This window comes from Schistocerca serialis, unplaced genomic scaffold (assembly GCF_023864345.2).
Source record: "Schistocerca serialis cubense isolate TAMUIC-IGC-003099 unplaced genomic scaffold, iqSchSeri2.2 HiC_scaffold_1420, whole genome shotgun sequence".
NCBI lineage: Eukaryota > Metazoa > Arthropoda > Insecta > Orthoptera > Acrididae > Schistocerca > Schistocerca serialis.
The window spans coordinates 4595775-4623441 of record NW_026047648.1 but is presented as its reverse complement, the minus strand read 5'-3'; the positions used below and the strand labels follow the sequence as shown (position 1 = coordinate 4623441).

Genomic DNA, 27667 nt, shown 5'->3' with positions numbered 1-27667 from the left:
ACAACGTACTACACACAGCTACACAGGGACTCTCAAAAAAAAAAAATAGGTGCGCCAGCCCGTTCTCACGTGTCCCTTCGTCACGAGCCCTGGAAGTACTGGCGCTACGGTTGCCACTGCTAAAAGGGGGTTCCAATTAAAGTGCACCTGCTCACGACACCACCACCTGCAAACTAGGTTAGGAATCAGATTCATAATGTTGCTCACGCAGCACATGTTCGCTTTATCGGCAACAACAAAGTTATTGACTGTGGATGGCATCGTCAGAATGGAAATAATGAAGTCACTGTAAGAAAGTCATTAATTGTGGCACTTATCTCGAATGGATTCCCACCTAGATTTCGTCCAAGTTGTTATGGCTCATCTTGTTGATTCTAGGGTGATTCCACTTTGTCTGCTAGAAGGTCGAGATCTGTATTGAAGCAATGTCTGATAGACCTAACAAGCGCGTTTTTCAGGAAATTCTTAGTGATCAAACTATCGCAGATCAGAACAATGCTATGGTAGAAATAATTTTTGACTTGGTGTTCAAGATCGACATTTTTATTATAATTCTTGTAAATTTACGTATACTACTTCTTAATTGTCACATCATGAAGAAAACAGTTTTGTATCAATGTTCACATATTCAATTTCCACTTTAACTTGACTGTTCTTTTACAAAGCGAAATAACAACTTAACTTCTGCAATGAGAAACAAAGACTGCTCTGTGCGCATTCGCGCCAAAACGGTTACAAACAAGTATGACAGTCTCGCAGAAATGAACACACACAAGAACCATATCACTGTGACATATCGATACAACGGCGTACATATACATTAATGAAACCAAATGTGAATATTGTCACGAAAATACGTCTGTTACTTCGCACAAAAGTAGCACGATGTTAGTGGTATCGAGAACTGGGCTTGGAGTAAACAAAGAACCACTACAAGCTGTGTATTTGTCGCATCGCAGAGAAACTCTGTAGATACACAGACGTGTTAATGGGGAACCGATTTACGCCACAAAGAAATTAGTCCCAGTTTTGACCGCCAGGTGCAAATCTGGCGCTGTACACTGTTCATACATCAACGCTCCCATTTGGCAAGCCGTAACGCAAGTGAACGCTACAGCTACTGAGACTGCAGACCGTACGCCGTTAGTGAAACTGTTCCATTAAGTTTCCGGTGTGCAGCCGCGAGAAATCTTCTTCTTCTTTTTCTAATATTTCCGCTGTATACCGTCCAGCCATCTTCAGAGCGAGTCTCGAGACTGCCGCTCCGGTTCTCGCTTCGTTCCTTTATACGACGTGCATTCAAGTTCTTAGGCCTCCGATTTTTTTTCTAATTAACTACTCACCCGAAATCTATGAAACTGGCGTTACTTCTCGACGTAATCGCCCTGCAGACGTACACATTTTTCACAACGCTGACGCCATGGCTCCATGGCAGCGGCGAAGGCTTCTTTAGGAGTCTGTTTTGACCACTGGAAAATCGCCAAGGCAATAGCAGCACGGCTGGTGAATGTGCGGCCACGGAGAGTGTCTTTCATTGATGGAAAAATCCAAAAGTCACTAGGAGCCAGGTCAGGTGAGTAGGGAGCACGAGGAATCACTTCAAAGTTGTTATCACGAAGAAACTGTTGCGTAACGTTAGCTCGATGTGCGGCTGCGTTGTCTCTGTGAAACAGCACAAGCGCAGCCCTTCCCGGACGTTTTTGTTGCAGTGCAGGAAGGAATTTGTTCTTCAAAACATTTTCGTAGGATGTACCTGTTACCGTAGTGCGCTTTGGAACGCAATGGGTAAGGATTACGCCCTCGCTGTCCCAGAACATGGACACCATCATTTTTTCAGCACTGGCGGTTACCCGACATTGTTTTGGTGGCGGTGAATCTGTGTGCTTCCATCGAGCTGACTGGCGCTTTGTTTCTGGATTAAAAAATGGCATCCACGTCTCATCCATTGTCACAACCGACGAAAAGAAAGTCCCATTCGTGCTGTCGTTGCGCGTCAACATTGCTCGGCAACGTGCCACACGGGCAGCCGTGTGGTCGTCCGTTAGCATTCGTGGCACCCACCTGGATGAGACTTTTCGCATTTTCAGGTCGTCGTGCAGGATTGTGTGCACAGAACCCACAGAAATGCCAACTCTGTAGGCGATCTGTTCAACAGTCATTCGGCGATCCCCCAAAACAATTCTCTCCACTTTCTCGATCGTGTCGTCAGACCGGCTCGTGCGAGCCCGAGGTTGTTTCGGTTTGTTGTCACACGATGTTCTGCCTTCATTTAACTGTCGCACCCACGAACGCACTTTCGACACATCCGTAACTCCGTCACCACGTGTCTCCTTCGACTGTCGATGAATTTCAATTGGTTTCACACCACGCAAATTCAGAAAACGAATGATTGCACGTTCTTCAAGTAAGGAAAACGTCGCCATTTTAAGTATTTAAAACAGTTCTCATTCTCGCCGCTGGCGGTAAAATTCCATCTGCCGTACGGTACTGCCATCTCTGACACGTATTGACAATGAACGCGGCCTCATTCTAAAACAATGCGCATGTTTCTATCTCTTTCCAGTCTGGAGAAAAAAAGTCGGAGGCCTTAGAACTTGAATGCTCCTCGTACTGTTGTGCCGCGCGACTGCGCATGCGGCCACAGATGCAAATGCGCCGGAGACGTCGGTCGGCGGCAGATGTCATTGTGAGCTGCACTGTGACGACATCTTTGTGAGTTTATTACAGCAAGTGCCGGATTCCACGATTTATCGAGATTGAAACCACTATCTCCATTAATTAAATTCGTCGTCAAGCGAATTTCAATTGCCTCCTTCAGTATCGAGTCCCAAAAGGATGATGTAGTTGCCAAAATTTCGACGTTGTCATACAACATACTGTGACCATTATCAATACAGTGCTCTGCCACTGCCGACTTGTTAGGTCGTAAAAGCCGTGTGTACATCTGGTGTTCTGTACATCTTTGTTGGACAGTACGAGTTGTTTGTCCGATGTAAGAAAGGCCACATTCACGTGGAATTTTGTAAACTCCAGATTTTCGGAGCAGAAAATCATCTTTGACGGAGCCCACGAGTGCAGCTGTCTTGGGTGGAGGACGAAAAATCACTTTTACTTTGTGTCTGCCGAGAATGCGTCCTATTTTTGACGAGAGGCTACCCACATGTGGCAGGAAGGCCATCGATTTAAAGGTTTCTTCATCTTATTCTGCTTTCTTTGTGGCCTCTTTCGGTTTCATTTTCAGTGCCCTCTGTATTTGCTGTGGAGAGTACCAATTCTCTTCAAACACTCTCTGTAAGTGGGAAAATTCCTGTTGCAGACTGCTTTCGTCAGAAACAATATGCGCTCTGTGGGTCAAAGTTCGGAGAACACTGGTCGTCCGGGCAGGATGGTGGCAGCTATTTGCACGTAAATATAGACCGGTGTGCGTCGGCTTCCTGTGGACTCCGTGTCCCAAAGTGCCATCCTCTGTGCGCCGAACCAAAACATCCGAGAATGGAAAAGGCATCCCTCCTTTTCAATTTCCATTGTGAACTTTATTTGATCGTGGAGGGAATTCAGATGTCTTGAGAAGTCTTGCAACTTGTCTTAACCGTGGGGCCAAACTACAAATGTGTCATCAACATAACTCCAGAATATCGTGGGTTTCAAGTCAGTAGATTCGAGCGGCTTTTGCTCCAAGTCCTCCATAAATAAATTGGCTACCAGAGGGGATAAGGGACTACCCATGGCGACTCCGTCCGTCCGTTCAAAAAAAATTCGTTGTTAAATAAGAAATATGTTTAAATAAAGCTGACATCTCTTTGTCAAAACCTCTTTCAATAAGTTTTAGAGATTCTGAAAGGGGAACCTTTGTAAATAAAGCCACCACATCAATACTAACTAATATATCAGACGGGTTCATTTTCAATGATTTGAGGTTAGTAATGAACTCAGCAGAGTTTCTGATGTGCCGAGTACATTTTCCCGCAAGAGGCCTCAACAATGATGCCGCACGTCTGGCAACGTCATCGGTCGGAGAGCCTACGTTACGCACTACGGGGCGTAGAGCAACACGTTTCTCGCGGACCTTCGGTAGTCCACGAAGTCTAGCAGGCACCGGACCACTCTGTTTCAATCTCCGAACAACTTCTAGTGTAAAGGGAGAATCGTTCAGAAGCGAAACAGTTTTCTTCCCTACTCGGTGGGAACCCTGCCGATCTTCCGGTACATGCTGCCACTCAATAAATTGTACATTTTATCGTGGTATTGGTCCCGAGACAATGAAACAGTAGCATTACCTTTATCTGGTGGGAGTACCACCGTCTGAGTATGCAGGCGAAGCTCGCGTAGAGCAGCCCTCTCTGCCACAGATATACTGCTCCTCTGTGGGCGAGCCTTCACAATTGCACGGCACGTTTCACGTCTTATTTCCTCTGCCGAATCAGATGGAACTGGTCGAACAGCTTCTTCAATGGCGCCAATAAACGAAGGCAATGACAGAACCTGTGGCGTGGGTGCAACATTCAGTCCCTTACTCAAAACCGTCACCGCAGCACCGTCCAAATCTGTACCTGTCATATTAGTAACAGGACGTCGAATAACAGTTTCTCGCTACAACGTCGTCTTCAGTCGGCTAAATTTTGCAGTCTGTCGGGATGTGGCCACCTCGTGAATCCAGTCCGATTATTGAAACTGTTTCACACGAACGGCAGCAGTTAGAGTGCAACATTCAGAGAGTACCGAGCTGAAAGGTCTGAGGACAGACTGATGTCACTGAATCGGTTGAAGAAGACGAAGGTGGTGGTGGTGGTGGTGGTGGTGGTGGTGGTGGTGGAGGAGGAGGAGGAGGAGGAGGAGGAATGCAAAAACACGGCTGAGGTGGGTGTGGCACTTGGAAGAGCATGGGGTCCTATTCCGGTCAAACTGACTGACGAGGCATCCATCGCTGTCGACTGGCCGTGCACCACGAGCCACGGCAGTGTCGTGTCTCGTGGTGGCGAATGCAAAGATACCAGCTGTGCTGGCGTAAGCTGCTGGCGCCGGCACACCGTGCGGCACAAGTCTGCGAGAAGATCGACAAGAGAGGCCAGAGACGGACCCGCAAGCAACGCGCCGCCAACGCCCCGGCCGCAGACCGGGCTGCTCGGCGGGTTGCAGTCCGTCCACCCCGGCGAGTCGGCGGCTCACCGGGACACCGCTCGCAGAAGGCGGCAGGCGCCACACACGGGGACAGAGTGGAGTACACAGCGTACTCCGTACTGCACCCGCATCTACACCTACATTTTTACTCCGCAAGCCACCCAACGGTGTGTGGCGGAGGGCACTTTGCGTGCCACTGTCATTACCTCCCTTTCCTGTTCCAGTCGCGTACGGTTCGCGGGAAGAACGACTGCCGGAAAGCCTCCGTGCGCGCTCCAATCTCTCTAATTTTACATTCGTGATCTCCTCGGGAGGTATAAATAGGGGGAAGCCATATATTCGATACCTCATCCAGAAACGCACCCTCTCGAAACCTGGCGAGCAAGCTACACCGCGATGCAGAGCGCCTCTCTTGCAGAGTCTGTCACTCGAGTTTGCTAAACGTCTCCGTAACGCTATCACGCTTACCAAATAACCCTGTGACGAAACGCGCCGCTCTTCTTTGGATCTTCTCCACCTCCTCCGTCAACCCGACCTGGTACGGATCCGACACTGATGAGCAATACTCGAGTATAGGTCGAACGAGTGTTTTGTAAGCCAGCTCCTATGTTGATGGACTACATTTTCTAAGGACTCTCCCAATGAATCTCAACCCGGCACCCGCCCTACCGACAATTAATTTTATATGACCATTCCACTTCAAATCGTTCCGCACGCATACTCCCAGATATTTTACAGAAGTAACTGCTACCAGTGTTTGTTCCGCTATCATATAGTCGTACAATAAAGGATCCTTCTTTCTATGCATTCGCAATACGTTACATTTGTCTGTGTTAAAGGGTCAGTTGCCACTCCCTGCCCCCGAGTGCCTATCCGCTGCAGATCTTCCTGCATTTCGCCGCAGTTTTCTAATGCTGCAACTTGTCTGTATACTTGAGCAATAGGGGCACGCTCTCGCGTCGGAGCACCGGCGCGGCCCGGGCTATCGCGGCAAAGTGCCGGGGAAGTTCTCGGCGGTCGGCGGAGTACGGTACCTCGCGGAGATGTGTCGAATACTGCAGTTTGCGATAAACGGTTCGGCGAGGAAACTGGCGGTCGAATATCTCTCGAGAGTGAACCTCCGGGGCTCGACACTCGGAAGTGCTTCTGTCGGGCCCGTACGCAGCAGACGTTTTGTCGTACTGAATCTCGGTAAGAGGCTGCCTTCTCCGAGTGTGTCGTGTCAGACCTGTCCGTACCTGACACGTACTGCCGCCGGAGCTGGCACGGGGAACCGGCGCTACGTAGCGCCGCACACGGAGACTCGAGGCGACGGGGTGTTCGGTCGCAGGCAGTCGTGCCGAGCCGCCACTCTCGACGTGAACTCGGAAGGTGGGAAACTCTGGACTGCGTATCTTATACTGGCTGTTCCTGCCCGCACCCTGCTGACGGCTCAGTCTCTCAGAAAGGAAACAGACAACACATGTTTCCCACACGACATGTATGCGAGTTCGATATGCGTCCTAATATATATTATATATATATCCCCTTCCTGTTTTCAATGCCTGTTTCCTCCCACCTCTCTGTCCACCTCTTCTCCTCCCCTCTTTCTGACCTACAGCCGTGTTTTTTGTTATTCCATACAGAGAATATATGTAAAAGTTCCACTGAATGTGCACTAGAATATCCTGTGAAAATTTAACTTTTAGAGATTTTCTGTAACAATGTTTCCCCTTTATGTATTACATATTTGTTTGCGTATTGAATGCATTAAAAAATAGGGATATAAAAACACGCGAGTATTTGGCGTGCAACACGATTGTAATTTCAGAGCAATCGGTCAAAATCGTTTGAAGATTTACTACTTTGTACAAATGTACATTTACATTTTTATGTATGCAGCTAAGTGCAACAGCCGACACCGACAGAAATAAAAACTGCTTTGCGAGTTCTCGAGTAAGTGTTGCAGTGTAGGGCATCGGTGGGAGTGAATACAGAGCCGGCGCGGTCGGTATCTCTGCAGAGCTGTCCCGTGCGAGCCTCCACACTGCGGCGGCCTGAGCCCACTCCAGCTGCTCGTCCTTCTCACCTCTGTGTCCCCCTCGACAATTTCTACTCCCCGCACTTCCCTCCGTTACCGAACTGACCGCACGTGTCCTTACCCACCGCTCGTGCCCTTCGGTCCGGTTGTGCCCAGTTCGAGTAAGTAGCTCCTCATTAGTTACCTGTTCTATTCGCCTAATATACAGTATCCTCTGTAGCTCACTTCAAAACCTTTATTATCTTCTCGTCTGAACTGCTTACTGTCACAGTTGACTTCTGTACGAGCCTACACTCCCGACTAGTGTCTTCGGAAAACATTTCCTGACACTTCAGGTTATCATCCCCTTTTCGGAAACATTTTTCTCGCTGTTGCCGGCCTGCATTTTATACCTCCAGTATTTCACTCATCTTCGGGTATCTTGTCCCCCAAATAATGAAACTCTTCAACTACTTTCAGTATCTCCTTTCGAAATTGAATGACCTGAGCGCCACCTAGTTTAATTTGAGTACATTCCGAAACTTCCTGGCAGATTTAAACTGCGTGCCGGACCGAGGCTCGAACTCGGGACCTTTGCCTTTCGCGGGCAAGTGCTCTACCGACTGAGCTACCCAAGCACGGCCCACACCCCGTCCTCACAGCATTACTTCTGCCAGTATCTCGTCTGTAAAGTTTGGAAGGTAGGAGACGAGGTACTGGCAGAAGTAATGCTGTGAGGACGGGGTGTGGGCCGTGCTTGGGTAGCTCAGTCGGTAGAGCACTTGCCCGCGATCGAGTCTCGGTCCGGCACACAGTTTTAATCTGCCAGGAAGTTTCATATCGGCGCACACTCCGCTGCAGAGTGAAAATCTCATTCTGGACATGTTTCGATGTGAGCCATTTTTTCGTTCGTGCGACGATTTAGAGAAGGAACTGCAGTGCGGTCTTTCTCTGTGAAACAGCTTTGGAAAGAGGTGTCTTAGTATCTCAGCTCTGAGCGTGTCATCCTCTGTTTCAATGCCATCGTCATCCCGGAGTGCCTGGGTATGCTGTTTCGAGCCACTTACTGATTTAACGTAAGCAGTGAGGCTGGCAGAGCCTGCACCGCGACACGTGGACGCCGCCTCTCCCGAACTGTGCGAGTTGTCGAAGCGGCGTCCAGGGGCCATTGTCTGCTGCACGGCGGCCACGTTCTGCTGCGCCAACCCGCAGTACACTCGTTTCCTCTCACCATTTTGTCGGCTGGCACCAGCTGGCAGCATTCACGTGAAGCTTTGAAACTGTGCGGGGGCGCTTGTTCCCAGTGCTCGACTGCTTCCGTTCACACTTGCTGGCTGAATACAGGCTCTCTCGGGATGAACACGGAGACATGTGCGACAGGAACGTTCATTTGAAGCAGTCAATTCGATACGAGCGTATAACCTATGCCGAATGGTTTCCGACAAAGACCACATTTAATGCACATCCTTATTTATTTTTTTGTACGAGGGCCGTTCAGAAAGTAACCTCCGGTTGATTTAAAAAAATACACCAAGTTAAATAAAAATATTTTAATATATACATCTTACAACTACATCTTTGCACTATTTTTCTACATAGTCTCCATAGCGATTGAGGCACTTATCGTATCTCTTCACAAGCTTTGAAATTCCTTCTGCATAAAAATCACCCGCTTGTGCCTGGAGCCAGCCTGTGACCGCATCTTTGAGCTCTTCGTCGTCATCAAACCGCTGTGACCCGAGCCATTTCTTCAAATGCATGAAGAGGTGATAATCACTTGGGGCCAGGTCTGGGCTGTAAGGTGGATGGTTGATAACGTCCCACCTGAAGGACTCAAGAAGGGCCATTGTTCTGCGAGCAGAGTGCAAAAAAACGATACCGGAAGTCAGCATACCACGGCGTTTGTTCTGTATAGCCCGTCGTAACTTTTTTATTGTTTCACAGTACACGTCTTGATTAAAGGTCGTACCACGTTCCATGAATTCAACCAACAACACCCCTTTTGCATCCCAAAACACCGTTGCCATCAGTTTTCTGGCAGAAAAATCTTGCGAGGCTTTTCTTGGTTTGGTAGGCGAATTTGAATGTGCCCACATCTTTGATTGTTCTTTTGTCTCAGGGTTCACGTACTTAATCCAGGTTTCGTCACCGGTCACGATTCTGTTTAACAATGGTTCTCCTTCGTCCTCATAACGTGACAGAAAGTGTAATGCAGAGGCCATTCTTTGAGTTTTGTGGTGGTCGGTAAGAATTTTGGGCACAGAACTTACGGTAACCCAATCTTGCTGTCACTATCTCGTACAAGAGAGTCTTAGAAATCTGTGGAAAACCAGTAGACAACTCCGACATTGAGAAACGTCGATTTTCACGAACTTTTGCATCAACTGTCTGAACGAGTTCGTCAGTCACCAATGATGGTCTACCACTCCTCTCTTCATCATGAACGTTTTCTCGTCCACTTTTAAATAAACGTACCCATTCACGGACAACTCCTTCACTCATAACTCTTGGTCCATACACGGCACAAAGCTCACGATGAATAGCTGCTGCAGAATATCCTTTGGCTGTAAAAAACCTTATGACAGCACGCACTTCACGTTTGGCGGGGTTTTCTATTGCAGCACACATTTCAAACTGCCACTAAAACTAAACCAGCGCAGGTACGACGTTCACTCGACCACGGCTTGATGCGGACTGACCTGTTGAGTGCGTGAACGCACAGATGGCGTCGCTACTCCCCCCACAACCCGCACTGTGACCAATCGGAGGTTACTTTCTGAACCGCCCTCGTATTATTCAGTACAGTGTCACTGTTTACAACGTACCACTGCAGCGCACAGGAAGTCGAGACGAGCAATGCCGCATTTGTGACCTATGGAGTTTGCACATTACCTCACGGCGGCCTACAAAAAAACTCCTACGCTACAGCGCATACGCGTCGTGAGAGGATATCAATGCTCTGGAAACAAAAGAAAAATTCGGAGTAGGTATTACAATCCATGGAGAAGAAATAAAAACTTTCAGGTTCGCCGATGACATTGTAATTCTGTCAGAGACAGCAAAGGACTTGGAAGAGCAGTTGAACGGAATGAACAGTGTCTTGAAAGGAGGATATAAGATGAACATCAACAAAAGCAAAACGAGGATAATGGAATGTAGTCAAATTAAGTGGGGTGATGCTGAGGGAATTAGATTACAAAATGAGAAGCTTAAAGTAGTAAAGGAGTTTTGCTATATGGAGAGCAAAATAACTGATGATGGACGAAGTAGAGAGGATATAAAATGTAGACTGGCAATGGCAAGGAAAGCGTTTCTGAAGAAGAGAAATTTGTTATCATCGAGTATAGATTTAAGCGTCAGGAAGTCGTTTCTGAAAGTATTTGTATGGAGTGTAACCATGTATGGAAGTGAAACATGGATGATAAATATTTTGGACAAGAAGGGAATAGAAGCTTTCGAAATGTGGTGCTACAGAAGAATGCTGAAGATTAGATGGGTAGATCACATAACTAATGAGGAAGTATTGAATAGAATTGGGGAGAAGAGAAGTTTGTGGCACAACTTGGCAAGAAGAAGGGATCGGTTGGTAGGACATGTTCTGAGACATCAACGGATCACCAATTTAGTATTGGAAGGCACCGTGGAGGGTAAAAATCGCAGAGGGAGACCAAGAGATGAATACACTAAGCAGATTCAGAAGGATGTTGGTTGCAGTAGGTACGTGGAGATGAAAAAGCTTGCACAGGATAGAGTAGCATTGAGAGCTGCATCAAACCTGTCTCAGGACCTAAGACCACAACAACAACATACTTTTAAAACGTATACACATGTGTAAGAAGGATCCTGAACTTAGAAATACGAACATGAGATTTGTTGTGGAAAGTCACATTCACTACTAAGACTTCTGTGTTACGTTTTACCGAAAATACAAAAGAACTGCCGAATCTGGTACAAGAAATGATTAAAAAACACTAGATACTTTTTTTTCAAAACTTTAGACTGTAAAGTACGTGACATGACAACAATATTTTCAGAAGGTCGGCATTAAGCCTTTGATACTGCGGGGGTTGAGTCGTGAGTTCCAAGTTCGTACTTCTTGTTGGTGAGCTGCAAGAAACTTTCATTACAATTTCAAATGTTTAACACATTTACTCACTTGTAAAGTAATCAGACGTTACAAGCTGTTTTATACTCGGCCCCGAGTTCGAGTGTCGGTCCCGCAAACACTTTTAATCTGCCAGGAAGTACTATAACCTTTGTTTTAACTGCACCGGATGTTTTGAAACGAGGATTTAGGTTTACGATAGATCAAACTGAAGGTAGGCCTATAATGCTGAACTAAATTTGGAGCTATGTGTGTGGTACTATATCCTAAAAACCTTTCATTATACTTAAAGATTTCGTTGGTCGATCAGAATGTTGTAATTTATGTAAGGTACCATAACATGCTTTTTTTCTTCTTTTATGAGGCTTACAACATGACTCAAGAAAACTTTTAAGTTTATGTATTTATTTCTAGGTGGTAAAATTTGATTGTGTTTTTGAAATATCGACCACAAATGGAATGGTAGTTGACAGATATGTCGAAATTATAGGGCAGTCAATATATCGGTGCTAACTTGACAACCTACAATTTCTTTTCATTACTTCCTCTGCAATTTACAAAATGTATTGTACTATTTGGGATGTAATGTTCTTATACAAGCCCCTATGTCCACTGCCACAAATATCAGACGCTAAGAAACAGTCACGGTAATCGCCTTTGGACTTGAAAATCGGTCAAAGTATACCCGGTTTGCGGCACAATAAATACAAAAAATTACAGCAAGTCCACTGCAGTGTGGCGTCCTACAAGGACAAAGAAGCTCGGTTTACGAACCATTCCTTCGTCGTCGTCCTCGTCTTCCACGTCGCCGTCTCGGAAGGCGCCGCGCTCGTCGCGGTGGTGGGGGCGCGGCTGTGCGCCGCCATTGGCCGTTCCCCCTCCACCCGCTCCCCGCCAGCGGCACGCCAGCGCCGCCATGCGGCCGCTCTGCGCACGCGCGCTGCTTCCTCCTCTTGTTCTTCACTGCCGTTTATCGTTTCCTCGCCACTCACGTTCTCCCCTATCTGTCTGCCGCACGCACAATGCGTGCGCGTGCCGGCCGGACGCACGCACTTCGCTCCGCGCCGTCGCCGAGGCTGGCTCACGCGCACTTTGTCATCGTCAACGTTGACCGCAGCCGCGCCTGTCGCTTGTTTCCGCTGCGACAGCTCCTCGCCTCTGACTCTGCTCCCTGCCGATGTCGAGCAAATGCAGAAACGCCGCCCGCTGCTCTAACTTCCACCGATAGCCGCCAAGTCGCTCTGCGTTACGTCACACCTGTACCTGCCGATGGAAGCAATCCCAGCCTATTAGCAGAACACCCCTATGGAATGTGTATAATCGATGTTATTTTCTTCGCCTTAGCCTTAAGCGACTACAAGCCGATCATTTCATGATCGTGATTTTCTCTCTCTCTCTCTCTCTCTCTCTGTCTGTCTGGCACACACACACACACACACACACACACACACACACACACACACACGGCAGAGGGGGAATGCAGGAAGGGAGCGGTGAAGAGAAACAACTTGCGAACAAAGAACCGCACAATTTCCGAAGTTTGTTTGGTAAGTCTGGTAAATTTCCACGAAAGAATGAAACATTTTTCCTGCGTCGTGACGGTTGACTATTGCAAGAATCGTATAAAGAATTTGGACAGCGTACAGCCGACAGTTTACTGTTGACAACCGTCTAAGCAGGTCAGTTTGTGTGCCGACTGCGAATCCGAGAACACCAATTTTCGTGCTGTCATTCAACATTTTCATTTGAAGAGTTGGACTGGCGCACGGATCAAAACAGAACTGGATGAAGTCACGCGGGCTCTGAACCATCGCTGAAACCATTTACGTCTGCGTTAATGAATTCAAAAGCGGACGGACGAGCACCGAAGACTGAACACGCTCCGTCTGTTCAACTGTGGTGAACACAATCGTAACCACTGACAAAATCCGTGATGCGGTAATGCGAGACACCCGAATAAAAAATACAGGAGACTGCCGAGTCTGTAGGCACGTGAACTGAGCGAGTGCGTAATATCCTGATCGGACAATCCGCCATTTAGAAGCTGTGTGCGAGGTGGATGTCGCGATTTCCCACAGTCGACCTAAAGCGTGTACGGCACAACACTTCAACACAATGTCTGGAGTTGTTGTTGTTGTTGTTGTTGTTGTGGTCTTCAGTCCTGAGACTGGTTTGATGCAGCTCTCCATGCTACCCTATCCTGTGCAAGCTGCTTCATCTCCCAGTACCTACTGCAACCTACATCCTTCTGAATCTGCTTAGTGTATTCATCTCTTGGTCTCCCTCTACGATTTTTACCCTCCACGCTGCCCTCCAATGCTAAATTTGTGATCCCTCGATGTCTCAGAACATGTCCTACCAACCGGTCCCTTCTTCTCAAGTTGTGCCACAAACTCCTCTTCTCCCCAATTCTATTCAATACCTCCTCATTAGTTACGTGATCTACCAATCTAATCTTCAGCATTCTTCTGTAGCACCGCATTTCGAAAGCTTCTATTCTCTTCCCGTCCAAACTATTTATCGTCCACGTTTCACTTCCATACATGGCTACACTCCATACAAATACTTTCAGAAATGACTTCCTGACACTTAAATCTATACTCGAGGTTAACAAATTTCTCTTCTTCAGAAACGCTTTCCTTGGCATTCCCAGTCTACACTTTATATCCTCTCTACTTCGACCATCATCAGTTATTTTGCTCCCCAAATAGAAAACTCCTTTACTACTTTCTGTCTCATTGCCTAATGTAATTCCGTCAGCATCACCCCACTTAATTCGACTACATTCCATTATCCTCGTTTTGCTTTTGTTGATGTTCATCTTATATCCTCCCTTCAAGACACTGTCCATTCCGTTCAACTGCTCTTCCAACTCCTTTGCTGTCTCTGACAGAATTACAATGTTATCGGCGTAGATCAAAGTTTTTATTTTTTCCCCGTAGACTTTAATTCCTACTCCAAATTTTTCTTTGGTTCCCCTGACTGCCTGTTCAATGCACGGAGTGAATACCATCGGGGATAGGCTGGGACCCTGTCTGATTCGCCGCTCCATCGCCGCCTCCCTTTCGTGTCCCTCAACTAGTCCAACTGCCGTCTGGTTTCTGTACAAATTGTAAGTAGCCTTTCGCTCCCTGTATTTTACCCCTGCCACCTTCAGAATTTGAAAGAGAGTATTCCAATCGACATCGTCAAAAGGCTGCTCTAGGTCTCCAAATGGTATAAACGGAGGTTTGCCTTTCATTGACCCGTCTTGTAAGTCGTAGGGTCAGTACTGCGTCGCGTGTTCAAGCATTTCTCCGGAATGCAAACAGATGGCCCCTGGCGTCGGCTTGTACCAGTTTTCCCGTTGTTCCATTCGTGTTAGTGTTTTGCATCCAGTGAGCTGTTTATGAGCAGTACGGGAAAATCGTGTCCGGCCACAGGGTGTGTTATTTTATAAGAAAGAAAAGCACCGGGCAGTAGACGCCTCATGTTGAGGAGAGCCGAGCAGGTGAGGGAGTGCCGAACTGGGAAGTAAGGGAAGAGGCAGGCGGCACGGCGCACGCACAAGGCGGCGGTTCCTGGAAGCGCGTGCGTGCGTGCGTGCGTGCGTGTGGGGGCGTGCCGCCGCCTTTGTGCTGTCTGCCGCACGTTTCTATTTCTGGCCTTCCACGGCGCATCTCGCTGTCCAGCCGCCGGCAAGCGCGTGGCAGGGGGGTACTTACTACGTACTGTCACCACGCACTGTAACCGGAGGGGAACAACGGACAGAGTGACAGCTAAGTGACCTCGGGACAGCTAGTCTCTGCTACTACTTACGAGACACTACTACTTACATCAGGACGTCGTAGCCGCAGTTTCAGCAGTAATGTGCATACTAGAATGAAATTTTCGCTATACAGCGGAGTGTGCGCTGATATGAAACTTCCTGGCAGATTAAAACTGTGTGCCGGACCGAGACTCGAACTCAGGACCTTTGCCTTTCGCGGGCAAGTGCTGTACCGACTGAACTACCCGAGACCAAGTTTGGAAGGTAGGAGACGAGGTACTGGCGGAAGTAAAGCTGTGAGGACGGGGCGTGAGTCGTGCTCGGGTAGCTCAGGTGGTAGAGCACTTGCAGCCCGCAAAACCCAAAGGTCCCGAGTTCGAGTCTCGGTCCGGCACACGCTTTTAATCTGCCAGGAAGTTTCAATGTGCCTACTGTGCAGAACACCATTGTCAACATTTTGTTCGTCAGCATACCGTGGCAGGTCCACAACATAGATCAAACTCACTCCTCACAGACACTAAGCTCTACTTTGTACACTAGCGAGCCCGGCGAATTAGATGCAAATATACTTCTCAATCCTCCCTGTCGAACTTTCCTTCTCACCCCCCCCCCCCCCTATCTCTCTCTCTCTCTCTCTCTCTCTCTCTCTCTCTCTCTCTCTGACATTTAACCTTGTGCAATGTTGAAAATTCGTATTCCGTAGTACTATTGCGATCATAAACCGATAAGGCTCTTCGCATCAAAACCGACTACGAGGAAGTGCGGGTATTTCCAGTGCAAACAGAGACACGGGAGTAAAGGCGGTGAGAAGTCTAACGGAACGCGATTACTGTGCAAGCAGCCAGTGGAGACCAGGGGTCAATTATCTTCCAAACTCCGCGGGAGATATCCGCGAACAACGTGGGAACGTCTGTCGGCCTGTACGAACCCTTTCCCTGTTGTGGACGTGTACACACACACACACACACACACGTGCTACGGACGTCTCTACGGCTCGTGACCGACCCACCTCGCACTGGGCTTCGAGAACTCATCGTACAACGCAAGTATTTACTATTAAAAACAGTCTTCATCACGATTTATTTATCAAGGTGACCGGTTTCGACCACTACTGTCGTCATCTTCAGACCTACAAGTTGTATACAGAGCTTCAATTAGAGGGCTACATACATTACTGAAAATACAAAGCTATAAAACGATAAATTGCCATTGAGTAGCAGCCTCTTTCTGTTGGAGAATCACTACTGGAGAAACCAGTGCACGTCCTACTATATATATAATGGAGGCTCCGCCCACTTATGACGGCATGATGTCACTACTAACCAATGAGTCATAAGTCGAATTACAATTTAAAAGAACATTGTCAAGAATTCAAAATAAATACACTTAGCTTATTAAACAACTATTGTCAATTAAGAAGCGTTATAAATATTTAAATATGTAGGATAAATGAACTTCGGTTTGGCAGTACACGGGTTGCCCTCTGAAGGCCTGTTAGTGAACCATTTGGAAACACTGGTTGCCATGGTGAAGTTGGACGCAGTTCCACAGATGAGGCAGCAAGCTTCTCCTTTCCACTGAAGTTGCTGTAAAGTCGAGAGGCGAACTAGTGGTTGCCATGGTGACGACTAACGCCAGTGCAAAGATGTGGCAGCACGCTTCTTTCCAACGAAGTTGTCGCGGAAGTGGAACGGCGAAGACTGTCAACGTCAGACGGTCCCCTTTATAAATAAATCGTGATCATGACTGTTTTTAATAGTAAATAGTTGTTTGACATTGATCACTGTCTCTCCCATAATGCATCCAAGAGTAACACAACGTAAGTGCCTCGCTGCCTGCTGCCATTTGAATGTAACCTCGTCCAGATATCTCGAACCGTTTACGACACATACGAGGTCCTCATGAGCGCACCATTCGCGACGCGAAGGAACGTGCATGTGCGCCTCACGCATAAAACCCTGTAACTCGGTATCGCGGTGAGATACCGTTCTGCTTTCCACTTTAAACAGAATTTCCACATCTTGTCTACATTTCATTGGGGAAATGTCTGAGCTACAATGAACCGCTCGCAAAGTTCGTGCAATGCCTTTTTACGACTGCAAAATCATTAAAATTTAGCGTCACGTTTTAGTTATCTTCATGCAAAGCAGTAACTATGAGGTATAACGAGAAGAAATTCACTTCTTTATGGAGTTAAAGTATGAGATTAACGTTTCGGAAAATCTAATTCTTTCAAGCAATAGTTTTCGAAAAGTCGCGTGACAGGTATTACACGTCGGCCGGAACGCCACCTCTAACAAGGGAACCTCCCCATCGCACCCCCCTCACATTTAGTTATGAGTTGGCACAGCGGATAGGGCTTGAAAAACTGGACACAGATCAATCGAGAAAACAGGAAGAAGTTGTGTGGAACTATGAAAAAAATAAGCAAAATATACAAACTGAGTAGTCCCGTGTTTAGCGTGAACAGCTGCGGAACGAGGGGTGCTCGGTTCGTCTTCCCTCGAGTGAAAAGTTTACTTTATTTTCGCAAACTTATGATCTGTCCGTTCGTTTATTGACGTCTTTGAACACTGTAATAAGTTTAGTGTCTGTGTTTTGCGACCGCACCGCAAAACCGTGCGATTAGTAGACGAAAGGACGTGCCTCTCCAATGGGAACCGAAAACATTTGATCGCAAGGTCATAGGTCAACCGATTCCTCCACAGGAAAACACGTCTGATATATTATATACCACACTGGTGACGGCATGTGCGTCACATGACAGGAATATGTTGTCGACCCACCTAACTTGCACACCTGGCGAATGGGTAAAAAGATTCTCCTACCTTGCCCGATTTAGGTTTTCTTGTGGATGTGATAATCAGTCCCAAAAGCGATGAAAACATAAGTGTGTGTCACATAAACTGCAACAAATGAATGCAACAAAACAGTTTTCCCTGTGCTCTGTCAAAACATATGTTTTTAACGTTTTCAAATTTTTCCGTGTGTAGACCGTCAAATCCCGCAAATGTCCAAGCAAATGTGAACATGTCCTGGAATTTTGAAGAGCGAAGTTGATTATGTGTGAGTACCTCAACTTTGATAATTGTCTGAAAATAAAAAAGTAAACTTTTCACTCGAGGTAAGACTTGAACCGAGGGCCTCTCATTCCGCAGCTGCTCACGCTAACCACGGCACCACGGCGCTCCTGAGCCCACACCCCCCTTGATGTTGGCTATCTTGCGCATGGACTACTCGGTTTGTATATTTTGCTTATTTTTTTCATAGTTGCACACAACTTCTTCCTGTTTTCTCGATTGATCTGTGTTCAGTTTTTCGAGGCCTATCCACTGTGCTAACTTGTAACTAAATGTGAGAGAGGGGGGGGGGGGTGCGATGGGGAGGTTCCCTTGTGAGGAGGGGGCCAGCAACACAGCCGCGGAAGTAGGACGCAGTGCGAACGGTTCGTCTGCGGCAGCGAAAGAGTTTGTAGGCGTGGTGCGTGACGGGGTGAGGCAGTGGAGCCTGCACACATCGACTCCGACACTAGTCCACGAACCCACGCGAATTGTAAATGGTTGTGAAAACACACTTCACCTCTTAGCCACAAACAATCCAGAGCTAGTAGAGAGCATCGTGACTGATACAGGGATTAGTGATCGCAAGGTCTTTGTAGCTAGGCTCAATACCGTTTCTTCCAAATCCACCAGAAACAAAACGCAAAATAATTTTATTTAAAAAAGCGGATAAAGTGTCACTAGAAGCCTTCCTAAGAGACAGTCTCCATTCCTTCCCAACTGACTACGCAAATGTAGACGAGATGTGGCTCAAATTCAAAGATACAGTAGCAACAGCAATTGAGAGATTCATACCTCATAAATTGTTACGAGATGGAACTGATCCCCCATGGTACACAAAACAGGTCCGAACGCTGTTGCAGAGGCAACGGAAAAAGCATGCGAAGTTCAGAAGAACGCGAAATCCCGAAGATTGGCTAAAATTTACAGACGCGCGAAATTTGGCACGGACTTCAATGCGAGATGCCTTTAATAGGTTCCACAACGAAACATTGTCTCGAAATTTGGTAGAAAATCCGAAGAAATTCTGGTCGTATGTAAAGTACACAAGCGGCAAGACGCAGTCAATGCCTCCGCTGCGCAGTGCCGATGGTACTGTTACCGACGACTGGGCCGCTAGAGCGGAGTTATTGAACGCAGTTTCTCGAAATTCCTTCACCAGGGAACACGAATGGAATATTCCAGAATTTGAAACACGAACAGGTGCTAGCATGAGTTTCTTAGAAGTAGATACCTTAGGGGTTTCGAAGCAACTCAAATCGCTTGATGCGGGCAAGTCTTCAGGTCCAGATTGTATACCGATTAGGTTCCTTTCAGATTACGCTGATACAATAGCTCCCTACTCAGCAATCACATAGAACCGCTCGCTCACCGCTAGATCTGTACCTACAGACTGGAAAATTGCGCAGGTCGCACCAGTGTTTAAGAAGGGTAGTACGAGTAATGCACTGAACTACAGACCTGTATCATTTACGTCCGTCTGCAGTAGGGTTTTGGAGGATATACTGTATTCAAACATTATGAATCACCTCGAAGGGAACGATCTATTGATACGTAATCAGCACGGTTTCAGAAAACATCCTCCATGTGCAACGCAGCTAGCTCTTTATTCGCACGAAGTAATGGCCGCTATCGACAGGGGATCTCAAGTTGATTCCGTATTCCTAGATTTCCGGAAAGCTTTTGACACCGTTCCTCACAAGCGACTTCTAATCAACCTGCGGGCCTACGGGGTATCGTCTCAGTTGTGCGACTGGATTTGTGATTTCCTGTCAGGAAGGTCGCAGTTCGTAGTAGTAGACGGCAAATCGTCGAGTAAAACTGAAGTGATATCAGGTGTTCCCCAGGGAAGCGTCCTGGGACCTCTGCTGTTCCTGATCTATAGAAATGACCTGGGTGACAATCTGAGCAGTTCTCTTAGGTTGTTCGCAGATGCTGTAATCTACCGTCTAGTAAGGTCATCCGAAAACCAGTATCAGTTGCAAAGCGATTTAGAAAAGATTGCTGTACGGTGTGGCAGGCGGCAGTTGACGCTAAATAACGAAAAGTGTGACGTGATGCACACGAGTTCCAAAAGAAATGCGTTGGAATTCGATTACTCGATAAATAGTAAAATTCTCGAAGCTGTCAATTCAACTAAGTACCTGGGTGTTGAAATTACGAGCAACTTCAGTTGGAAAAATGGTTCAAATGGCTCTGAGCACTATGGGACTCAACTGCTGAGGTCATTAGTCCCCTAGAACTTAGAACTAGTTAAACCTAACTAACCTAAGGACATCACAAACATCCATGCCCGAGGCAGGATTCGAACCTGCGACCGTAGCGGTCTTGCGGTTCCAGACTGCAGCGCCTTTAACCGCACGGCCACTTCGGCCGGCTCAGTTGGAAAGACGACATAGATGATAATATGGGGAAGGCGAGCCAAAGGTTGCGTTTCATTGGCAGGACACTTGGAAGATGCAACATGTCCACTAAAGAGACAGCTTACACTACACTCGTTCGTCCTCTGTTAGAATATTGCTGCGCGGTGTGCGATCCTTACCAGGTGCGATTGACGGAGGACATCGAAAGGGTGCAAAAAAGGGCAGCTCGTTTTGTATTATCACGTAACAGGGGAGAGAATGTGGCAGATATGATACGCGAATTGGGATGGAAGTCATAACAGCAAAGACGTTTTTCGTCACAGCGAGATCTATTTACGAAATTTCAGTCACCGACTTTCTCTTGGGAATGCGAATAAATTTTATCCAGCCCAACCTACATAGGTAGGAATGATCATCAAAATAAAATAACAGAAATCAGAGCTCGAACAGAAAGGTTCAGGTGTTCGTTTTTTCCCGCGCGCTGTTCGGGAGTGGAATGGTAGAGAGAGATAGTATGATTGTGGTTCGACGAACCCTCTGCCAAGCACTTAAATGTGAATTGCAGAGTAATCATGTAGATGTAGATATAGATGAGGCGCCTGCAGCAGTCCAGCGACGCGTTGTTACCAGGAAGCGCGAGCCAAATACGTCACGGAAGAGGAAGTACCCCCTGCCACCCACCACACACTCACTTCCCGCTACCGCCCACTGTCGTCAGTTCCCGATCCTCTACAGGGAGCGGTCGTTTCAGAGGACGCGTCGACGAATCGTCCGTTTGGTAACGGAGGAAAGTGTGCGGAGACCTGGAACGAGTACAGCCGGCCGAGAGTCCCGCACAGGATGCAGTAGCGTCGAGAGGTGGATCAACCCGTCTCTGGACTGACGAACACAACCACGACACAGAGTAATACGACCGCCGCGTTTTACGGCTCAACAAAAACAAATAAAGGAAAGCTTTTCTCCCGTAGTCGTTGTTTCACCGTTCCCGGAAACGCTCGCATTTAACATTTATATGCCTGCACATGCGTGGTGACGACATCCATCACCGCGCCCAAAGTCAGCAGACACTTTGCAAGTAGGCGATTCCGCGCTTGCCTGCACGGCACTTTTTTTTCCGCAGGTTTCACCAGAGCTCCTTTAGCTACCTGCGACACGATTTTGATAGTGATCGGGTCTACGTACGAATGTTGTTGTCGGGTTCTCCATTCCGACGCGGTTCTCCGTTCTACTCTATCCTGCGTGGGCCTCTAGCTACTGCGACCGACAGCCCTCTGGACCTGCTTACTGTATTCATCTCTCGGTCTCGCTCTACCAGTTCTACCTCGCACGCTTGCAACGGACGGGGGTTTATTGTAAAGTCATCGATATATTGAAAAATATCTATCGGTAGTCTCAGAAGACCTCGAGTTGCTATCATGACTGAAGTTGGCTCTGTTTAAACGCACGGTTACGCCCCCAGTATAATTTGCATCGAAGTTATCATTGCACTCTAACTATTAAACAAAAATATGGTGATTGCTAGCTACGAAATCAATAATGCGGTGATCAGCATATGATACCAAATTATGATTTATTCGGAACAGGATGAGCAATATTTCTAGCCTAACGTGACAATCCAATACACTCGATAACCTAACTAGCCTACCATTGGCACAATGCATCCCCATTTCCTAACTACTTAAAGTCAACACTGAACCCGCAAGTGGCTCTATTGAAGTTCTGCGTGAACGGACACACACTCAGAGAGCGCCAGTCAAAGAGCTAGCGGAATACCAACTCATTTAGAATTGCAGTGCCCTACTCTGGCTGACGACTGCTAGTATCACCGTAATTCTCCGCGATGATTACGACGGTCGGCCCAGCCGACGTCGTGACGCCGTCTCTGCCGTGAGCGAGCTCGGCTTCAACCTGCAACGTGGACGTGGTTTGCGTCCGCAAACTCCTGTACGCAAGTGTTCAATTGCGCAGTCCGTCACTAGTCAATACCCGAGCTACTTGCACAAATGTAATCCTCGCACAAACGAAAAAATGGCTGACATCTAAATAAGTGTCCAAGGAATAGAAAAGCTACTGGAATCACTCGACAGAGGAAAGTCCACTGCACCTGACGGGATACCAATTCGATTCTACACAGAGTACGCGAAAGAACTTGCCCCCCTTCTAACAGCCGTGTACTCCAAGTCTCTACAGGAATGGAAGGTTCCGAATGATTGGAAAACAGCACAGATAGTCCCAGTCTTCAAGAAGGGTCGTATTTTGCTCGCGTATCATGTCATTTATGGAAACCCACAATCTACTCTGTAGGAATCAACACGGATTCCGGAAACAGCGATCGTGTGAGACCCAACTCGCTTTATTTGTTCGTGAGACCCAGAAATTGTTCGATACAGGCTCCCAGGTAGATGCCATTTTCCTTGACTTCCGGAAGGCGTTCGATACAGTTCCGCACTGTCGCCTGATAAACAAAGTAAGAGCCTACGGAAAATCAGACCAGGTGTCTGGCTGGATTGAAGAGTTTTTAGCAAACAGAACACAGCATGTTGTTCTCAATGGAGAGACGTCTACAGACGTTAAAGTAACCTCTGGCGTGCCACAGGGGAGTGTTATGGGACCACTGCTTTTCACAATATATGTTGTTGTTGTTGTGGTCTTCAGTCCTGAGACTGGTTTGATGCAGCTCTCCATGCTACTCTATCCTGTGCAAGCTTTTTCATCTCCCAGTACCTACTGCAACCTACATCCTTCTGAATCTGCTTAGTGTATTCATCTCTTGGTCTCCCTCTACGATTTTTACCCTCCACGCTCCCCTCCAATACTAAATTGGTGATCCCTTGATGCCTCAGAACATGTCCTACCAACCGATCCCTTCTTCTGGTCAAGTTGTGCCACAAACTTCTTTTCTCCCCAATCCTATTCAATACCTCCTCATTAGTTATGTGATCTACCCATCTAATCTTCAGCATTCTTCTGTAGCACCACATTTCGAAAGCTTCTATTCTCTTCTTGTCCAAACTATTTATCGTCCATGTTTCACTTCCATACATGGCTACACTCCATACGAATACTTTCAGAAATGACTTCCTGACACTTAAATCAATACTGGATGTTAACAAATTTCTCTTCTTCAGAAACGCTTTCCTTGCCATTGCCAGCCTACATTTTATATCCTCTCTACTTCGACCATCATCAGTTATTTTGCTCCCCAAATAGCAGAACTCCTTTACTACTTTAAGTGCCTCATTTCCTAATCTAATTCCCTCAGTATCACCTGACTTAATTAGACTACATTCCATTATCCTTGTTTTGCTTTTGTTGATGTTCATCTTATATCCTCCTTTCAAGACACTGTCCATTCCATTCAACTGCTCTTCCAAGTCCTTTGCTGTCTCTGACAGAATTACAATGTCATCGGCGAACCTCAAAGTTTTTATTTCTACTCCATGAATTTTAATACCTACTCCGAATTTTTCTTTTGTTTCCTTTACTGCTTGTTCAATATATAGATTGAACAACATCGGGGAGAGGCTACAACCCTGTCTTACTCCCTTCCCAACCACTGCTTCCCTTTCATGTCCCTCGACTCTTATAACTGCCATCTGGTTTCTGTACAAATTGTAAATAGCCTTTCGCTCCCTGTATTTTACCCCTGCCATCTTTAGAATTTGAAAGAGAGTATTCCAGTCAACATTGTCAAAAGCTTTCTCTAAGTCTACAAATGCTAGAAACGTAGGTTTGCCTTTCCTTAATCTTTCTTCTAAGATAAGTCGTAAGGTCAGTATTGCCTCACGTGTTCCCGTGTTTCTACGGAATCCAAACTGATCTTCCCCGAGGTTGGCTTCTACTAGTTTTTCCATTCGTCTGTAAAGAATTCGTGTTAGTATTTTGCAGCTGTGACTTATTAAGCTGATAGTTCGGTAATTTTCACATCTGTCAACACCTGCTTTCTTTGGGATTGGAATTATTATATTCTTCTTGAAGTCTGTGGGTATTTCGCCTGTTTCATACATCTTGCTCACCAGATGGTAGAGTTTTGTCAGGACTGGCTCTCCCACGGCCGTCAGTAGTTCCAATGGAATATTGTCTACTCCGGGGGCCTTGTTTCGACTCAGGTCTTTCAGTGCTCTGTCAAACTCTTCACGCAGTATCATATCTCCCATTTCATCTTCATCTACATCCTCTTCCATTTCCATAATATTGTCCTCAAGTACATCGCCCTTGTATAGACCCTCTATATACTCCTTCCACCTTTCTGCTTTCCCTTCTTTGCTTAGAACTGGATTTCCATCTGAGCTCTTGATATTCATACAAGTTGTTCTCTTATCTCCAAAGGTCTCTTTAATTTTCCTGTAGGCAGTATCTATCTTACCCCTAGTGAGATAGGCCTCTACATCCTTACATTTGTCCTCTAGCCATCCCTGCTTAGCCATTTTGCACTTCCTGTCGATCTCATTTTTGAGACATTTGTATTCCTTTTTGCCTGTTTCACTTACTGCATTTTTATATTTTCTCCTTTCATCAATTAAATTCAATATTTCTTCTGTTACCCAAGGATTTCTACTAGCCCTCGTCTTTTTACCTACTTGATCCACTGCTGCCTTCACTACTTCATCCCTCAAAGTTACCCATTCTTCTTCTACTGTATTTATTTCCCCCATTCCTGTCAATTGCTCCCTTATGCTCTGCCTGAATCTCTGTACAACCTCTGGTTCTTTTAGTTTATCCAGGTCCCATCTCCTTAAATTCCCACCTTTTTGCAGTTTCTTCAGTTTTAATCTACAGGTCATAACCAATAGATTGTGGTCAGAGTCCACATCTGCCCCTGGAAATGTCTTACAATTTAAAACCTGGTTCCTAAATCTCTGTCTTACCATTATATAATCTATCTGATACCTTTTAGTATCTCCAGGGTTCTTCCATGTATACAACCTTCTTTCATGATTCTTAAACCAAGTGTTAGTTATGATTATGTTGTGCTCTGTGCAAAATTCTACCAGGCGGCTTCCTCTTTCATTTCTGTCCCCCAATCCATATTCACCTACTATGTTTCCTTCTCTCCCTTTTCCTACACTCGAATTCCAGTCACCCATGACTATTAAATTTTCGTCTCCCTTCACAATCTGAATAATTTCTTTTATTTCATCATACATTTCTTCAATTTCTTCGTCATCTGCAGAGCTAGTTGGCATATAAACTTGTACTACTGTAGTAGGTGTGGGCTTCGTATCTATCTTGGCCACAATAATGCGTTCACTATGCTGTTTGTAGTAGCTTACCCGCATTCCTATTTTCCTATTCATTATTATATATATATATATATATATATATATATATATATATATATATATATATAAATGACCTAGTAGATAGTGTCGGAAGTTCCATGCGGCTTTTCACGGGTGATGCTGTAGTATACAGAGAAGTTGCAGCATTAGAAAATTGTAGCGAAATGCAGGAAGATCTGCAGCGGATAGGGACTCGGTGCAGGGAGTGGCAACTGTCCCTTAACATAGGCAAATGTAATGTATTGCGAATACATAGAAAGAAGGATCCTTTATTGTACGGTTATATGATAGCGGAACAAACACTGGTAGCAGTTACTTGTGTAAAATACTTGGGAGTATGCGTGCGGAACGATTTGAAGTGGAATGGTCATATAAAGTTTATTGTTGGTAAGGCGGGTACCAGGTTGAGATTCATTGGGAGAGTCCTTAGAAAATGTAGTCAATCAACAAAGGAGGTGGCTTACAAAACACTCGTTCGACCTGTACTCGAGTATTGCTCATCAGTGTGGGATCCGTACCAGATCGGGTTGACGGAGGAGATAGAGAAGATCCAAAGAAGAGCGGCGCGTTTCGTCACAGGGTTATTTGGTAACCGTGATAGCGTTACGGAGATGTTTAGCAAACTCGAGTGGCAGACTCTGCAAGAGAGGCGCTCTGCATCGCGGTGTAGCTCGCTGTCCAGGTTTCGAGAGGGTGTGTTTCTGGAGGAGGTGTCGAATATATGGCTTCCCCCTATTTATACCTCCCGAGGAGATCACGAATGTAAAATTAGAGAGATTAGAGCGCGCACGGAGGCTTTCAGACAGTCGTTCTTCCCGCGAACCATACGCGACTGGAACAGGAAAGGGAGGTAATGACAGTGGCACGTAAAGTGCCCTCCGCCACACACCGTTGGGTGGCTTGCGGAGTATAAATGTAGATGTAGATATGCCAAGAGCAGTTGGTCGACTCAAGTGCGCGGCAGCAAAGGTGCACTTCAGATTACATACGAACACCACAAGTTAGTACAAATGTGTTTCTCTCCTCAGAGGAATCGATAATGCTACGCGCGTGGACTCGTATGCTCTGCACTATCCAGAACTGGAGAGTAGCCACCGGACTCAATGCCGGTAACTTCTCTCCGAGCAGGGCAGCCAGACACCGCCACTCCACAGTCGACCCCAGAGCCCTCCTTCAGAGTTTTTGCATACCTGGCCGTTCCTCGCCGCACGGATCCGCGCGCGTTGGTAGCCAATCACGACACAGACTTCCGTGTATCCGTGCGCGTTTGTAGCCAACCGCGACACAGAATTCTCCCGCGGTTACTGTTGCCGCCAAACTTTTGACACGTATCTCTACGCGCTCTGCGCCAATCCCGTGACAGTCTTCCGCAAATTTTCCACTGTGGCGCGAAATCGTCTCTCTCTCTCTTTTTCGCATATAGCTGCTTCTCGCTTCTTGTGACGGCCCAGCCTCTCCCAACGTCTTCGGTGGTCTGCAGTGCCAGCCGACGAAGGGACCCGGCCGCGGCCATCCCGTTAGTCTGACACGACATAAACACCTTCCTTAGGGCTTCCGGCCGTGTTCCAGCCTCTGACCCCATCTCGTTAGTCTGACATGACACACACCACTTCCTTTTCTGTGTCCATTCTCTCCCACCGGTGGGCCTATTATCAATTATTATTTGGTGTATTAGTACTGATTTAGCACCATGTAAGCTGCAAAATCTGCTTAGTTACACGCTTTCTTCCAGTGCTGAACTGGCGATGCCTCGATGCCTCAGAATGTCTCCGCCAGCCGATCTCTTCTCTCAGCCAACTTGTGCCGTAAGCTTCCCTATCTTGTAGGCTCCATCCGTCTAGCCGGCAGGGGAGGCCGAGCGGTTCTAGGCACTTCAGTCCGGATGTGTGTGATGCCCTTAGGTTAGTTAGGTTTAAGTAGTTCCAAGTTCTAGAGGACTGATCACCTCAGAAGTTAAGTGCCATAGTGGTCGGAGTCATTTTGAACCGATCCG

At 46.7% G+C, this 27667-nt stretch overlaps 1 protein-coding gene across 6 annotated transcripts in view; it reads right to left on the bottom strand.

The window, feature by feature from the left end:
• LOC126443008 (amyloid beta A4 precursor protein-binding family B member 1-interacting protein-like) overlaps window positions 1-27667 on the bottom strand; it is a 536811-nt gene that overhangs the window by 128352 nt on the left and 380792 nt on the right. For 2 of the 6 annotated variants that reach the window (XM_050090858.1, XM_050090856.1), the window contains exon 2: window positions 11997-12485. The exons of the other annotated variants lie outside the window; for them this stretch is intronic. In XM_050090858.1, coding sequence (XP_049946815.1) covers window positions 11997-12140 — 144 coding nt within the window. In that variant the 5' untranslated portion in view covers window positions 12141-12485. The remainder of the gene's footprint in view (window positions 1-11996; window positions 12486-27667) is intronic. 6 annotated transcript variants of the gene reach the window in all.